Source organism: Bufo bufo, chromosome 9, assembly GCF_905171765.1.
Source record: "Bufo bufo chromosome 9, aBufBuf1.1, whole genome shotgun sequence".
Lineage (NCBI taxonomy): Eukaryota > Metazoa > Chordata > Amphibia > Anura > Bufonidae > Bufo > Bufo bufo.
Window position 1 is genome coordinate 75,067,422 of NC_053397.1, and position 13,852 is coordinate 75,081,273.

The window sequence follows — 13,852 nt, forward strand, 5'->3', positions numbered from 1 at the left end:
TAAAGAGCACCCGGTCTCCCAGAAATATCCAATAATTAAGCAATAATGATTGGCCTTGTAATAAATCACAACAGGTCCAATTACGAGAAATCTTTGCCATTTTCTAATGAAGGTCTCCTGCACAAAGCTGTAGTATAGGTTAGTGTGGTCCAGATTGGTAATACGGTGTTCATAGTCAGCTATGTGTCTGTACTACCTTTGCCCTGCAGTTTTCTTTCTCTTGGTTTGTATAAAAATCTGCAAAAATGGAGTTGTACTTTATTACAGAAGTATTCCCTAGAAGGATTTCTGCCACCACATTTGCAGAAACGTTTGCAAATACCCTCTTGTAATACAGATGTGTCTGCCCTGACCGTTTCTTGAATTGAGCTAAGGTCTAGAAAGGATTTTGTCTTCAACCACAGAGCAGAAGAAAATAACATAGACTTATATCAGATAGTTAGCTTGTGACACAGTATCACAAAATCACGTTTTTAGAAAGAGCTGATGATCTTGCGCCACACACCTTGTGATGTGGAACCATGTTGAACCAAGAGCAAATGTAAGAAAGGACACATCTGTAAGTAAGGCCAATAGGTGCAGAAAGAAAACGAATAGGAACCACAATCTATATTGAAAAATATGATGTATGAATAGTTTGGATAGTTCTATACTTGGTCACTCTTTTATTGAATTCACTTTGTCAAATGTCTGTCCTGCTAGAGTTGCCTCAGTCATCTGTTAATACTGATGTAGTACCCCAGAAGGGGATACTTGCAAACTGTTTCTTGTTGTATAATGTTCTGATGGATTGTATAACCCTGTATAACTTTGTATGGACCACTCAGGGTTAACAATCCTGACTCTGCCCCCTGTAGGACGCTAGATAATGGACTTAGGTCCACCACTAGTTCAGTGTAGTGTATTAGCTGAGAAAACTGAGAGCAGTTACATGTGTTCACTCCTTTGAGCTTTGCATCAAGGAAGCCATCTCTACTTTATAGTGCTCCTAAAAGAGAGAGAAAGAAGGTCCAGAATCTGTAAGGCCGAGCATTGGAGTCAGTCAGCAACGTATTCACTGTTTAAGGATGATAGAGACTTTACTGCAGTGAGAGGGGCATTGCTAATACACCCTTCCACACTTTGGCATGGTTCTAGCTAGCCAAATAGGTGTATACCAGATTTAGCATGTTGACACATTTTGGTGGCTATTTTGTACATTTGTTGAGTCACAAATGCTGAAGCCAGATGTTCTTTTAAAGTCTATAATAAAATATTGAAAAGTCAACATTTAAAGCCTTTTGGTGTTTTTGTAGCTTTTCGTGTTTTTTTTTTTTTTTTTTTTTAAGCGCTGCATGCTCTGAGGATGGTATTTTTAATTTCTGGCATATTTTTCCCATTGGTAAATCCTAATTATACCATTGTACAGAAGTAGAGTACATTGCGCAATACGGCTTCTTTCATCCAGGAACAGCACCACATTGCAATATCACACACAATACGTGACTTTTTTATGTATGTAATAGGCCAGGCATATGATATTCCTATGTAACATATGGCCAATGTGAAAGGGTATACATTGGTTGGCATTGAAAGAATGAAATGTGTGTGTCTAATACAGATGGTGCTGTGTCCTCATGGTGTTCGTGACCTTGTGGTTCTATATTTGCAGGTTTTCATCATCTATTATTAGTTTTAGCCTGCAAGCTTTCAGCTTAGATTTTTTCTGTATAATACAGTAATATTTAGACCACATGGGAAACACCTCGACGGCATTTGCATTGATAATGGACAGATGAATGCACATCAGTCGGAGCTCTAATATAATGTGCTAAATGCTTGCTAATTTTAACATAAATTCATTTACAGCAGCTGTGTTTTCTGCCAGCGCCAATTAGTGACTTTGTCTACAAATCATTATCTTGCTAATATGAGCTGTTGTAATGCCTAGAAGTTGACCCTGGCATTTTCTAATAATGGAAAATTCTTAGGAGAAAATAACATATACCCACTTGGTTAAGAAGACAAATATAATATGTGGGATGTAGAAAGATCACATTTCTAATATATTACGTTTAGCTGGCACATCATGTTAATTTCTCACTACTCTTTGGAAGAAACTCTTAGTAAATAATGTTTGGAGTCTAGAGTGGTTTATATTGGAGGCGGGCAGGTTATTATTCCTGAAGATTGTAGAAATGGGGACTGCAGTCTGTGAGCGATGTGCGGTGCAAGTAGAGAACATGCCAGTCACCTCAATCCATACAGTAATCCATGATGCACATAAGTGTATACAGTTGAAACCAGAAGTTGACATAAACTATATAAAAAAACACATGTGCATGTTTTTCTCAAAAGTCAATATCCAAAACGTTTGACCCAAGTCATACAGTTTAAAGGCAATGGTGCCAAATATTAATGAAATGTATGTAAACTTTTGACATGGCAGAAAGTAATAAAAATGCCTTAAAACATTCTCTCTCATTATTCTGGCATTTGGCAAATAATAATAATTATAGTAATTCTAATTGACCAAAAACAGGAAAGGTTTATTCTGATTTCATTTCAGATATTGAGGAAAAACCTGCATCTTTTTATATAGTGAATGTAAACTTCTGGTTTCAACTGTATATGATTGTAAGCATAAGATAATATTAGTATGGCCAACTATACTATGCCAGTCCCATCTGCATCTTTCTCAGCGGTGTATCCGGAGCAATGGTAAAATGTTATGATAGAGACCTGGGTGGCCGGCTCCCCTAATCTCTCAAACAACGTTGAGACAGCTGAGATTATAATTTCATCAGGTACCATAGAATTGGAAACGGCTCAGTATTGTCAGACTGACTTGGACTCAGACTTTGGGACAAAGCAGCAGCCTTGAGATTTTTAGTACCTGGCCTAAATGTTGCCTTAATATTAAATTTAGCAAAACACTTTGCCCATGTGGCCTATCTGGCATTTATCTGTTATGTATGATCTGTAATGACCACAGTATGATGCTTTGCTCATTCTAGGGAATGGCTCCACTCCTGCAAAAGTCCATATTATGGCTAACAATTCATGGTTACAAATGCAGTAATTTTGGGAAATACTTTTGAGAAAAATATGCACATGGACCCACAAATGGGTTGTCCCACCTGGACACTTATGGCATATTGATAGGATATGCAATTATTGTCTGATAGGTACAGGTACCACCTCTGGAACTCACTTCTGTCCCAAGAATGGAGACCTGCCGAGAATGGAGAGCTAGCCACACATTTGTGGTTTTCTCCATTGGCTGCTATTTTCAGAAGTACCATAGTGGTGAATGGAGTGCAGGTGCAGAATTCTCTCCATTCACAGTGGGCCTTGTTCTTGAGCGAGGAACAGGGTCCAATCTATATGTCATAAATGACCAGATGGAAAAACCTCTTTTAGGAAAATGGACCCTTAGATGAAATTTCTCCCCAGGGTCACAGCTATCCACCTCTACAATAAATGGCCAGATCAGGTTCAATCAAAACTGGAGATATGTTGAGGCCAAAAGCAAATGGGAGGTCACAAATTGTAGACAGGAAACTGTAAGAGAATCCAGAGGAATGGACAGAAATAAGCATAGTCAAGAAATAAATATGCACCAGGGTAGGAAAACTGATTACTTGCACTGAAGCTAAAGCTTCAAACAGAACTCCTTCTGGTTTGTCAGCTATCCAGGCTATCTGATTGGACAGCCAGCTTGGGTCACTTTGGCCGATCCTCCAAGCTTTCTGATTGGACTGCTGGCTACGCCTGCTGATTGGTTGCATGGCTGTGCGTACTGCATACTCACCATCCGACACCCCACCAGCCCTGATGAGAAGTCTATTGCAGCAGTTGCTGGCAAGGAGAGACAACACTGGCGCGTGGCAAGGTAACCTTATTGAAGTCTGAGATCGACATGTAGTCTAAAAGCAACAAGCCCAGACAATGAAACATTAGAAACTTTGATGGACTTCTTAATGAATAATTATTATTAGGAACTACATTTTTCACTAGAGTTCTCTTTTCAGCTACTGTATGAAAGATACATTCAACTTCTTTATAGCTGTCAATAGTTTGGGGAATATTCTTCTCACAATGTTTCATTTTTATCTTTTTTTAATTCACAGGTTTACCAAAATTGCAGGTTATTAGAACTTACAATGGTTATCCAGCACCTCCAGTGAACAATGGCCCTTCACTCACCATACAGGTTGGGGACACCATTGAGTTAATAAGGGCTGATCCTCACAGCCTGTTTTGGCAGGTAGGTGGTGATAATAGAATAGGGTACAATAGTATCAAGATTAAGAATCTCTTTCGGCAGGCTGACCATACTCCCTTTCAGCTCACACCCTCTTTCAGCTCTGGCATTTTAATCGTCATTGTGTCATTGGTCTTAGGGTTTATTCAGATGACCTTATGTGTTTTGCGGTTTCGTAAAACATGGATAGCGGCCGTGTGCGTTCCACATTTTCCACAATAGAACTGCCTATTCTTGTCCGTGATTGCGGACAAGAATAGGACATGCGCTATATTTTTTTTGCGGGGCCGCGGAATGGAACTACGGATGCGGACATAGTCTGCATCTTTTGTGGCCCCATTGAAATGATTGGGTCTGCACCTGTTCTGCAAAATTGTGGAAGAGATGCGGACCCATTCATATGATTGAGTGCATAAGCCCTTAGAGTGAGACGACACCTAGACTTGTCACACTACAAAACAATGCTGTGAAATTGCTCTGAAATCACTGTCCATAATGGCATAATTTGCGCAAAAAACCCACAAACAGTACAAATCAAAAGTGGTGATTTATTTCACCTCATATATCAAAAGGTGCACTCTACTTTTAAAATGTGACTTTTTAAAATATAAACCTGATTATCCGCCTATTTCTTTCTATTTGCGACAGGCACTAAAATGCGACTTTTTATAAACCAAAATGCGCCATTTCAGTCACCTCCCTGCCAAACCACACTTAAGACTTTTTAAACATATTTGCGACTGTTGAAGCATATTTGCCACTTTGACATTTCTAACTCATTTCTGGCGTGATGCATTCTTTGTGGTGAAAATTCTGGAAAAAAACAGTTGATAGATTTGGCGCAAATCAAAATGCCATTCTTTTTGGCGCATTTTACGCCATAATTCTGTTACAACATGCTTAGTAAATGTCCCCCATTGAGTATCTTGAAAACTGCTTCTAAATCACTGCAGGCCAGTGAGTATTGCTGGAGCAATTTAATTGCTAGAGATAAAGTGAGTAGCTATTAATCTTTATCACTACAAGCTGCGATTTCAGAGCGATTTCCAAACTACTTTTTTACTACATGAAAATACCTTAGCAATAAAATCCCTGTGAAATTGTAATCTGGAGATTAAGGCGGTCATTTATCAAGCTGAAGTACACCTAAATTAGGAGTATTTCAGGCACATGATTGCGGCACAATGGTTAGTCGCATGGCAATCTGCGACTTTTCCCCGCTAACGCCAGGTCCAAATAAGTGGGCCTGGCATGTGCGCGGAAGGGGACTGGCCGGTAGGCCAGTCTCACTTGCCAATTTCTACGCCTGTCTTACATGAAGAAGTGGCTGAGAATCCACCAAAGTTATGTAGAGGCCGGCGCCTCTTCATAACTTCTGCTTTCCACCACTATAGGGCTTTATTTAGACGAGTGTCTAAAACGCCGGTCTTAATAAATGACCCCCGAAATCTTGCCAGCCAGTTACTAGGCTGCAGTGATTTGGAAGCGATTTTCAGGCAACTCTTTGCTTTCCCTATGGACAGTGATTTTTTTTGTAATGTGACAGAAAAGTCGAGGTCTAGCCTCAGACTTAGGCCTCTTTCACATGTCCACATCAGTGATGACATCTGTGAAGGGTCCGTGTGTCTGTTTTATGCCCTCTGTGAGTCATGTGTATTCCATGTGCACTGCGGCGGTTAAGAGGATTTCCAGAGCATCTTTTACCAATGGTCAGCAGAAGTGACAGAAGGTGGATGCCATTTTTGTTCTGTCAGTGGTTTTCATAGACCCGTAGACTTCAGCGGGTGTCTTAGGTCCTCATCACGGACCAAAGTAGTACATACCTCCTTTGTTTTTCCATTGACCAATGGTAAGTGGAAAAACAAGGATGTGTGAATAAACACATTAAAGTCAATGTATCTGTGTGCAGTGGAGAACACAGAAAAATCTTGCACACCATTTACTGACATGCAGGAAACCTTATACTGATAACCTGGACCTACGTGAGATGACCAAGGATTGTGATATTGCATTTTAGGACTTATGCCTTAAAGGAAATGTGTCATCAGAAATTGACCTATTGTTTAAGGAAATGTGTCACTAAAAACTTTTGTCTATCCAGATAGTAACACCTCTATCCTTTTTTCCTAAACTGATTTTATTTTCTGATTAAAGATTTTTTTATTCTGTTTTCTGAACATGATCATGGGGGCTGCCATCTTGCCTGAGTTCTTCTTAACATTTTATATATAGTCCGCCGATGGACTTGCAGGGTCACAGCAGTGATGCCCTGCTCTAGTATTAGATAGTCTAGCACAGTGATGGTGAACCTTTTAGAGACCGAGTGCCCAAACTGCAACCCAAAACCCATTTATTTATCACAAAGTGCCAACACGGTCATTTAACCTGATTACCAATACAGTATATCTTCCATGTATTTTATCATTTAACTATAATAGCATTCAGTGCGCTACCTGTGTCGTTCATAGCGCGCCCTGCGCTGATGAATGGCAGAAAAAGGCGTACTGATACAGGGTGCGGGTGTCCACTCCTGCCATCGGTTCGCCACCACTGGTCTAGCATGTGTTTTATTTTTAAATTGCTGCATATAAAAATCTCCTATATGCAAAGATGTTTTTTTTTTTCTGTTGCACAAAAAAACTGTTTCATTATTCTTTTTCAGGGAAAAAATATTGTCACTGGAGAGCTTGGCTTTTTTCCAAGTGATGCGGTAAAACCAAGCCCCTGTGTAAGTCTGATTATAAGTTATTAACATTAGTTTACCTGCAAAAAATGCTAAGTGCCATAAAAAGGCACAAAGGACTTGATAAATATTCCTCTCTGCCTGAACACCATTGTTTGCATTGTGAATACACCTGAAACTGGCATCATTTTATTGATAAGTATTCCCAGTGACATAGAAGCCGGTCCTAAATTTTGGTGCAGTTTTCTTTGGTTATGGAGTACTGCAGCCAGGGAAACTCACTTGTGCTTTGTATTCATAGCCAGCAGTTAGTAGACTAGAGATACAGTAGTAAATGGATGATGCTTGGTACATCAGTCTGTCTACTAGGTGCTCGATTCCTCCAAGTGTCACTTGTTGCACAGAAGTTTAATCAAGCTGTAGTAATACATGAGTGACATATAATCTTACGTGCAGATGACTTACTTATTAAATGGGGCATGAGAGAAGCCTACTGAGAGAAGTTTTATTTTGGACTCTAAAATGTATTTTCTTTATTTTTCTCACTTATATATCGCTGGCATATTCCGCAGCACTTTACAGACATTCTTATCATCACTCCCAAGTGGAGCTCACAATCTACGTTTCCTATCACTATGTCTTTGGACTGTAGCTCAGACTTGAACCGTGGACCCCACCCAGCACTGCAAGGCATCAGTGCTAACCACTGAGCCATCGTATTGCCTTAACCTTTACGCTGGCCATTACTTAGGCCCCTTTCACACGGGCGAGTATTCCGCACGGGTGCGATGCATGAGGTGAACGCATTGCACCCGCACTGAATCTTGACCCATTCATTTCTATAACATGGTTATAAGGGAAAATAATAGCAATCTTAATACAGAATGCATAGTACAATAGCGCTGGAGGGGTTAAAAAAATATATAAAAATATTTAACTCACCTTAATCCACTTGCTCGCGCAGCCCGGCTTCTCTTCTGTCTTCTTTTTTGCTGTGTGCAGGAAAAGGACCTGTGGTGATGTCACTCCGGTCATCACATGGTCCCTCACATGATCTTTTACCATGGTGATGGATCATGTGATGGACCATGTGACGACCGGAGTGACGTCACCACAGGTCCTTTTCCACAGCAAAAAAGAAGACAGAAGAGAAGCCGGGCTGCGCGAGCAAGTGGATAAAGGTGAGTTTTAATTTTTTATTTTTATTTTTTAACCCCTTCAGCGAGGTGTTATAAGGGAAAATAATACAATCTACCCAGCACCTAACCCAAACCCGAACTTCTGTGAAGAAGTTCAAGTTTGGGTACCAAACATGCAGATTTTTCTCACGCGAGTGCAAAACGCATTACAATGTTTTGCACTCGCGCAGAAAAATCGTGCATGTTCCCGCAACGCACCCGCACCTTTTCCCGCAACGCCCGTGTGAAAGAGGCCTTAGTCTTTTGTTGACCAGTGGTGAGTTCAGCCCACACTCTAAGGCTACTTTCACACTGGCGTTTCTGGGTCCGCTTGTGGGATCCGTTTCAGGGCTCTCACAAGCGGCCCAAAACGGATCAGTTCAGCCCCAATGCATTCTGAGTGGATAAGGATCCGTTCAGAATGCATCAATTTGGCTACGTTTGGTCTCCATTGCGTTTTTTAGACGGCCACTGAAACGCAGCTTGCAGCGTTTTGGTGACCGTATGACGATGCGGAGCCAAACGGATCTGTCCTGACTTACAATGTAAGTCAATGGGAACGGATCTGTTTTTCACTGACACAATATGGTGCAATTTTTTGACTTAGACTTATTTTTTTATGAATAATGCAAACAGATCCGTTATGAACGGATACAAGCGTTTGCATTATCGGTGCGGATCCGTCTGTGCAGATACAAGACGGATCTGCACCAAACGAGTGTGAAAGTAGCCTAATGTGTATGGGGAGCTCCCGACAGATGATATTGAGGAGATCTTTTTCTTCTCATGGGAGATAATCTGCTGCCAGAAGTGTCTGGCAGCTGCTTTCTCAGCTCTCCTCATAAAATACACATGGAGTTGGGAGAGATATCTAGCTGCTGAACGATTGTTTGGCTGGCAACTATTGAATTTGTATGGGTAGCTTTAGGCACCCTGCACACGAACGTGTGCACCCCGTGGTCGTGCTGCGGCGCGCAAAATGCGGGCCGCAATGCACAAACACAGTCCGTGGGGCAGCCACAGCGGATCGCGGACCCATTCACTTGAATGGGTCCGCGATCCGGCCGTTCCGCAAAAAGATAGGACATGTTCTATCTTTCTGCGGAACAGAAGTACGGGACAAAACCCCACGGAAGCACTCCGTAGTGCTTCCGTTCCGTGCTTCCGTTCCGCACCATTCTCCAATTTCCGGATTTGCAGACCCATTCAAGTGAATGGGTCCGCATCCGTGATGCGGAATGTCCATGGAACGGCACCCGTGTATTGCAGATCCGCAAATGCGGTCCGCAATACGGCTACAGGGGGCCTTAGGCTGTATATTTACTGCACTTATTTTATACATATCAAGCTCCTATGTGCTGTGACTTAAAGGGGTTGTCCCATGAAAAATATTCTACAGTTTTCAAACCAGCACCTGGATCTGAATACTTTTGTAATTGCATGCAATTAAAAATGTAGCATAGCCACTGAGTTAGGCCTCATGCACACGACAGTTGTTTTTTGCGTCCGCAAATTGTGTGTCCGCTAAAAAAAACGGATGCGGCATTTTTTTGGAGGATCTGTTTTTTCCCACAAATCCCTTGTAATAAATGCCTATCCTTGTCCGTAAATGTGAAAAAAGTAGGACATGCACTATTTTTTTTTGCTGAAGGGAAACACGGACGACGGACGTGGAACACAAACGGATGAACTATCAGCATTTTTTTGCTGACCCATTGAAATGAATAGGTCCCCATCCTATCCGCCAAAAAAACGGAACGGAGGCCGAGAAAAACAACTGTCGTGTGCATGAGGCCTTATTCAATAAAATGTATCTGTATAGGGCCACCTGCTGTTTGTTCTTTTCTTATTTCTTTGACCTGCTCACTGAGATGGTCGCACATGCTCAGTTTCATCCTTCAACTGCCTCCTGAGCTGTGATAGGGAGAGAACTGCAGCAGCAAAGACACTCCCCCTGAGCTGTCAGCTTGATATAAATCTAGCAGGGGGAGATCTCTGGATCCATGAGAGGTACAGGGCTGGTTCTAGCTTTGTTAGAAAGAGATATTCATGTACTATATGATGTCTGGTTTTAATTTTTTACATCAGTCATGGGATGACCCATTTAAGGGCTCTTTACACGCTTCATAGTAACGATTGTTAGCGATGATCTGGCGGTGTAAAAATCCTTGTTCCCGACCGCAGATTATGCTGTGTAAACACGATCTGCAGTATGGGGAAGAGCGATGGCATTAGTGATCGCCCCTCCCATAGGAGCTGTAGGAGATCGATGCATGTTAATGCAGCGTTCTCCTCCACTAGCGATCAGCAGATTGTCAGGAAGGAATGCTTCCTTCCCAACAATCTGACTGTACATCGTCCTGTTTAAAGGGACCTTTAGCCACAGACAAGATCATGATTTATTCTCACTTATCTCTTCTCCCACAGGAGATGCCAAAGCCAGTAGATTACTCTGGTCAGCCATGGTGAGTACATTAAGTGCAGCCTTTGAGCTTCTTTGGTTTGAATCTGTAAGCATCCAGCTATGATTTAGAATGGTGATGATGCAAAAGTCCATGTTTTGGAGTAACATAGTAACATAGTATATAAGGCCGAAAAAAGACATTTGTCCATCCAGTTCGGCCTGTTATCCTGCAAGTTGATCCAGAGGAAGGCAAAAAAAAAAAGAGGTAGAACCCAATTTTCCCCACTTTAGGGGAATAAAAAGTTCCTTCCCGACTCCAATCAGGCAATCAGAATAACTCCCTGGATCAACGACCCCTCTCTAGTAGCTATAGCCTGTAATATTATTACACTCCAGAAATACATCCAGGCCCCTCTTGAATTCCTTTATTGTACTCACCATCACCACCTCCTCAGGCAGAGAGTTCCATAGTCTCACTGCTCTTACCGTAAAGAACCCTTTTCTATGTTTGTGTACAAACCTTCTTTCCTCCAGACGCAGAGGATGTCCCCTCATCACAGTCACAGTCCTGGGGATAAATAGATGATGGGATAGATCTCTGTACTGACCCCTGATATATTTATACATAGTAATTAGATCTCCCCTCAGTCGTCTTTTTTTCTAACGTGAATAACCCTAATTTTGATAATCTTTCAGGGTACTATAGTTGCCCCATTCCAGTTATTACTTTAGTTGCCCTCCTCTGGACCCTCTCCAGCTCTGCTATGTCTGCCTTGTTTACAGGAGCCCAGAACTGTACACAGTACTCCATGTGTGGTCTGACTAATGATTTGTAAAGTGGTAGGACTATGTTCTTATCACGGGCATCTATGCCCCTTCTGATGCAACCCATTATCTTATTGGCCTTGGCAGCAGCTGCCTGACACTGTTTTTTGCAGCTTAGTTTGCTGTTTATTAAAATTCCTAGATCCTTTTCCATGTCAGTGTTACCGAGTGTTTTACCATTTAGTACTTCTGTATGTTTAGCCCAGGGATGGATAAAACACTGTGGACTGTAGGAGGCAGTCACAGTCAAACCACTCTGAGCCAATTTGTTTTTTTTTCATGGCCATTTTTAAGGCCAGCCCAAAAAATGGGCCCCTGTAGAAAATGTCTAGGCACTTTGGACTACAAGGTTCCTGGGATTTATCCAGCCCTGTTGTAGGACATCATTAGCTGAATATATTCATATTATGTTAAGTCTCTTTTTGCAGCTAAATGACTCCACGTCTTCTTCTCAGTCTGTGGTTATTACCTAGTTTACAGTCTTCCTTGTTCCTTCATCACTTCCGTCCTTAATTTGCTTGTTTTATTCTATTCTGAACATGCATGCAAAGTTTTTCTTTTCCTGACGACTACTGCAATGAATCTAAAACAAGCCAGTGTAATATGAAGAGGTTGTCTCTTGTAGTTCAGAGAGAACTTTCAATGACCTTTTAAATACCTACACTGAATAAGATTGGGGCTACATGATGATCTTGGCTGCAACACATTTGGCGCAACAAAGGCTCGCTGTGTTGCACTGAAGCCAGTGAACTGAATGAACAGAATCACACAAGAAATCAAACGCTGTTGAAGTTTTTGTTATTCTGGGGTCACGGTCAAGGCATTTTGTGCATTGTACTGCAACCCCATTCAGTTCAATGGCTGCAATGCTGCACTGCCATCCTTGGTCACGCCATGGATGTCAGGGCCAAGATTGCTGGGTAGCCCCAGTCTAAATGTCATCCACATAGGAAGACATGGTGTTAGGCAGCTAAAATCTTAATAACATCCAATATCAATAATAATTGTTATGAAAATGTGTGTGTGCACTGAACCTAAGACCACATGTCATGTGAATCCATCTAAGATGTATCTTCATGTAAAATGATCACTAGCTGCCCACATCGGTCTGAAATGGTCTAGAATGGTTTGGCATTGGTTTGAAATGGTCTGGAATGTTCACTTTTCTATAAGTCTGGAATTAGTATTGTTATCATGTTAACACGTAGAATATATTTTTCCCTCTCTAGGTATGCAGGGGCTATGGGGAGAGTGGAGGCAGAGGTGGAGCTGATGAATAGAGAAAACAGTACCTACCTCATCCGACACAGAACGAAGGAGATCAGAGAGTATGCAATCAGTATTAAGTAAGTCTTGCTGAGCCCTCACAATTTGAACTCAAGTGTGCACAGTGAGGGAAGAAAACTAGTACAATGCAATTTTTGTTTTTCAAGTGAATGGGACTGAGCTGCACTACTAGTGCCCAACCCTTACCAAAAGCACAGGTGTGGCTGGTAACCAATGAAGGGGGCCCAATTCTTGGTGGAGGGCCATGGCCCATTCAGTCGATTGCCCTGCAAAGCATAGGTCATCGATATAGCAGTCCTAGAAGAATACCTAAGATTTTTGTGTAGGCTGTTCCGAAAGAGGAAAAAAGCTTAACATAATGTAAAGAGAAAAATGTAATTTCTCAGTCTGAGCCTTGCTCTTCTTCGATTACCATTTATCTGGCTGTATATAGGAAAACATTATAGAACTCATTAAGTGATGATTGTGACAAATTTTGTTAAGATTTTCACATGTTAAAATAAAAGGATTAGAATATTAAAACAATGCCATACTCATCTCACCGATCCCACACAGCTCCTGTTCTGGTGCTTACTCGGCCCCCCGCCATTCTCTACCTCCTGTTCCCGATTGACACAGCATTTAGTCAGGTCATCGCTGTGGCCAGTGCTTGCATTTCTTGTGTGGTGTTTGGCATTGTCTGACTACAATGGGCCAATAATTTCTGCATGTAGGGGTTTGTGCGGCTTTTTGGGGTCACTTGCGTACACAATTGTGACTTCTCAAGCACTTCGCCTTCCAGTGCCACCTACAGATTTGGAGTGAAAATGTGATGAGAATTTCAGAGTAAATCACTTTTGTGACACATTTAAGAAGTGTCACTTTTGAAAAAGTCCCAACTCTGCACTAGGCATCCCCCACTTTTACTTACATTGGAGCAACCACATAGCATGCCAAATGTATTATTACTGTGTGCCATTTTCATACATTTTGCCCAGCAAGTCCAATCGAAAAACTAACCTCAAATATAACTGCAATCATTAATTCCCTCTTTTGCATGCAGCGTTTTTCTTGTCTGGTAGAAAGCCAGCATTCATGCCAGAAGCCTGAAGAGCCCTGTTATAGTGAATGGGATCCAGCGGGCCCCAGCAGTGTCTGGCTATGCCAAATACAGCAATTCCGATATTCTGCTCCTTCAGCTAAACAAAATATCAGAATACCTGCCACAGTTGCACTGATTGTAAGGCCAT

General features: G+C 41.7%; 1 protein-coding gene across 2 annotated transcripts in view; it reads left to right on the forward strand.

Moving 5' to 3' along the window:
* VAV3 (vav guanine nucleotide exchange factor 3) overlaps positions 1-13,852 on the forward strand; it is a 259,355-nt gene that overhangs the window by 214,179 nt on the left and 31,324 nt on the right. For both annotated transcript variants that reach the window (XM_040408568.1, XM_040408569.1), the window contains exons 20-23: positions 4,113-4,249; positions 6,909-6,974; positions 10,535-10,572; positions 12,566-12,682. In XM_040408568.1, coding sequence (XP_040264502.1) covers positions 4,113-4,249; positions 6,909-6,974; positions 10,535-10,572; positions 12,566-12,682 — 358 coding nt within the window. The remainder of the gene's footprint in view (positions 1-4,112; positions 4,250-6,908; positions 6,975-10,534; positions 10,573-12,565; positions 12,683-13,852) is intronic.